We start from the raw sequence: 3,401 nt of genomic DNA on the forward strand, positions 1-3,401 counted from the left end.
GATTACGGCCATGGGAATGGGAGTGGGAAACATAAGGCGAGGGGGGACGAGATGGATATTGGATGACCTTTTCCACCTGTCGTTCTTTCACTATTATCCTACTTAACGGGTTTTCTTCTATTGCCATGCGCCGTCGTCGTACTAGGGCTTTTCAACCCGCAGTAATTTATTTCTATACTGTACATACTGCATCATGCTTTGATTACTTTTTTTTCCTTTGCTCTGTTTTGACGTTTTATTCTTAATTTTTACTTTGGGGTCTAGCAGCTGGTTTGATTCCAAAAGAAAGAACAAGAATCCTATCGCAAGGCTATAAAAGATAAAGCACATCATGTCTTCGCCTTTCTGGATTTTTTGGGTGCTGGCGTATCTATAACTTCCGCCTCGCCCTTTCTCTTTTTACCCTTCGACTTTTTCGTCTCCACCACAGGTGATTTCCTGGTATCCTTCTCTTCCACTGCTTCATCCTTCTTCTTGTCGTTCACCTTTTTCTCCTTCTTCTGCGACGCAACTTCTTTGACATCGACATCCATAGCCACGTCTCCTGCGTTCGCAGGGCCCACAACAGATTCGTCAACGCCCCCAACGGAACCATAAGGCATAAACCTATGCTTCAGCAGTTCCGTAGGATAGCGCTGCCGAGGCACGCTCTTGTATTTCCCTGTCTCTGGGTCTGGCCCTGATTCTGAAGGGGCGATGGGTGAGGGTACAACGGCTTGTGCGGCGATGACGAGGTGACGTGCGAATGGTTTGGGTGCTGACGAACGTTGGATTTAATCTTGTCAAGGATAGTGGAGGAAGATAATGATGACATACCGGGGTATAGTTTCCCTTTTTTACCTTTTTTCGGTAGTAGACATGAAATGCTCTTGATCTCTTCCCCGCCAATGGGCAAGTCGTCGTCGTCCCCGCCAATAGACCAAATATCGAAGGTCGCGTGTTTCCGTTTCACTGTGCCGATTCGGGTACTTTTTGACGATGATGGAACCTCCACCTGGAGATTTTCAAGGTATTTTGGTTTCACCTGTAATGATAGTTTGGATGAGAAACTGTCCAGTCATGACTTCGACGGGACTTACACTCTCCGGGACACGTATCAGCCACAAGTCGACATCGTCACTGTTCACCTTGTCCCAATCAAACTCTCCCGCATCTACATCTTCTTCAATGAGAACGGCGCCCGCTGGTGGTTTGTATGCCCAGTTCTGGTCAACACCCTCATTCTTCCCTTGTCCCGTTGACGACTTTTGCTTCCCCTTGTCTTTTGACTTCTTTGAGGTTTTTTTGACGGAAATTGTAGGCTCCGGCGTGGCTGATGACCGCGAAGACCCTGACCCTGATGGCGACGGTGAGGACATTTTTTCAAAATTTCTGGAGGTTGAGATATGTACAGTGTCTTGCATACAGTGCCTTGCATAATGCTTTGCAGCGTGAATTTTTTTGAATTGTATTTGGCTGTGTTGAAACTGGACCTGAGATGTCACACTCAGGCCTATTCCGGCCCTCGAGCCCCGCTCATCAATCATGGTCGCGACATCGATCCCTGACTCAGTGCCAAAGTTTGGCAGATGCTGGGTTAGGAGAAGTAATCGGTGTCGCTTCCCTCTCCTGTGCTGGCTCTCTCTCTCTCAGACCACGTCTATCCAGCACAGGTAAGCGCCCCGCGCTCTCTCCCTCTATGCACCGCATACTCATCCAAATGAACAGTGATCCTCGCATCTAGGCTCCGCCTATCGTTTTCTACAAACGCACTCTAATCACTCTTCATTTGGTGAGGCCTTTTCTTCATATTGAGCTTTGTGCACATTCTTACATCCTTCTGGTTCAGACTTCGTCTGCTAGACTCGGATTGTAAGAAGCTTCGTAAGACCCTGCTCAGCTCAATACTCACGTATCGTGCCTCCTGCAGAATCTCTTCAGATTTTCTCTGGCCATCTGCTCGCTTCCCTCGCCATCCAACCTCCTTTCTTTCAGTCACACCTCACTATTCGACCTCACCCGGCATCTCCTTTTCAATGACCGATGTTGGCGCTGAAGCAACTCGGCAACGTGCTCAAGCCCTTGAGGCTATCGTTTCCGACGTCGTGGAAGGACGGTTGCCCCTCTCAGATTTTGCGAAACGTCTCCAAGACGCAGGCGCATCTCCAGCCGAGGGCGAAGACTACCTGCAACAACTTACCCAACGACTGGAGCAGCAAAAGAAGGACAGAGAGGCTGACGAACAGCCGGACACTCAGTCTGGAGAACAAGCAGCCCGAGAATCGACTCCTGAAGGCCTTGACGAGGCTCAGGTGGTCGAGTTTCGCGCCCGACGCGATGCGCTCCTGGAAGAGGTTCGCGCTCGAGAAGCCGCTGATCGTCGCACAGCGGTTGACACCGCTGCATGGGCCGTCCTCAATGCTAAGCTCTCTCGACTGGCGAGTTCACAGGTCCCCAGCGACTCTACGACCCTTCTCTCAGCTGACGATCTCGCAAAACTACTCGGAGTCGAACGTTCAACCCCCCAGTCCTTGCCTGCTACTGTTCTCACTCTTGCTCCGCATCTGGCTGAGCTCTCGACCTCTGCAATCTCTGACCCCCACATTGAGGAAACCTGGAAATTGCGGCAGGCAATTGGAACAGACAAGACCATCGATTCCCTTGTCAATCTTATGCAGGTACAGCCGCTTGCTGATCCCGTTCCCCGTTCTATCTGGCGCTTGGTCATTCAGGACCACTTCGTCGACTTCGAGAAACTCTTTGCCTCGATGGACAAAGGGTACGACCACAACGATGAGCCTCGAGACTTCGGCGGGGGCTATGCACTCGTCAAAAAGGACCAAGCTTCAGCTAAGCGCCCCCTTCGATCCGAATCCGAATGGCTTCGTGTCTTTGGAGCTTGGAGCTCTGCCGTTGTACTTGTCTATCGTCACCGCTCTTCAGAGCTTCAAAGCTACCAGCGCATGGTCACTGACCTATTTCGCGCAGTACCTCATGACCCGTCGATTGCCATCGCTTTCGACGTCGAAGCTCGCGATCGCTATGCGAAGAGTCCTTTCCGCATGGACGACCGGACTCAACTTAATGTGCCGCTTTTGGCGCGCATGTTCCAAAGTACTGGCCCGTCTTCCAAGAAGCGCAGTAATACATCACCTTCGACAAGCTCTCCCTCAAAGCGTTCAACAATTCCTTGCCGAAATTGGAACATGGGTATTTGCGACGCCCCTTGCCCGAATGGGCGCAGGCATGGGATTTGCAGTGAGTGTGAAGGCCCACACCGAGCAAAAGACGAGCCCGTCTGCAATACTCTCCTCCAAGCTCGACAAAGAAAAGGAGCTAGCGGAGGCTACTCAGAGAGCAGCAAAGGCAAGGGAAGGGCCTAGGACTATCAACTCAGGGTGAAACGAAAGCTGATACCCCAC

General features: G+C 51.2%; 2 protein-coding genes across 2 annotated transcripts; one reads left to right on the forward strand and one right to left on the reverse strand.

Moving 5' to 3' along the window:
* Positions 1 to 299: 299 nt before the first annotated feature.
* LACBIDRAFT_293309 (uncharacterized protein) lies at positions 300 to 1,358 on the reverse strand (the record flags this gene model as incomplete). Its single annotated transcript, XM_001878422.1, has 4 exons — positions 300 to 310; positions 404 to 757; positions 817 to 1,024; positions 1,080 to 1,358. The coding sequence occupies 4 exons, from the start codon at positions 1,356 to 1,358 to the stop codon at positions 300 to 302; spliced, it is 852 nt and encodes a 283-aa protein (XP_001878457.1).
* Positions 1,359 to 2,015: 657 nt separating this feature from the next.
* LACBIDRAFT_315653 (uncharacterized protein) lies at positions 2,016 to 3,362 on the forward strand (the record flags this gene model as incomplete). Its single annotated transcript, XM_001878082.1, has 2 exons — positions 2,016 to 2,657; positions 2,712 to 3,362. The coding sequence occupies 2 exons, from the start codon at positions 2,016 to 2,018 to the stop codon at positions 3,360 to 3,362; spliced, it is 1,293 nt and encodes a 430-aa protein (XP_001878117.1).
* Between the last annotated feature and the right edge of the window lie 39 nt (positions 3,363 to 3,401).

The sequence above is a fragment of the Laccaria bicolor genome, genomic scaffold, assembly GCF_000143565.1.
Source record: "Laccaria bicolor S238N-H82 LACBIscaffold_6 genomic scaffold, whole genome shotgun sequence".
NCBI lineage: Eukaryota > Fungi > Basidiomycota > Agaricomycetes > Agaricales > Hydnangiaceae > Laccaria > Laccaria bicolor.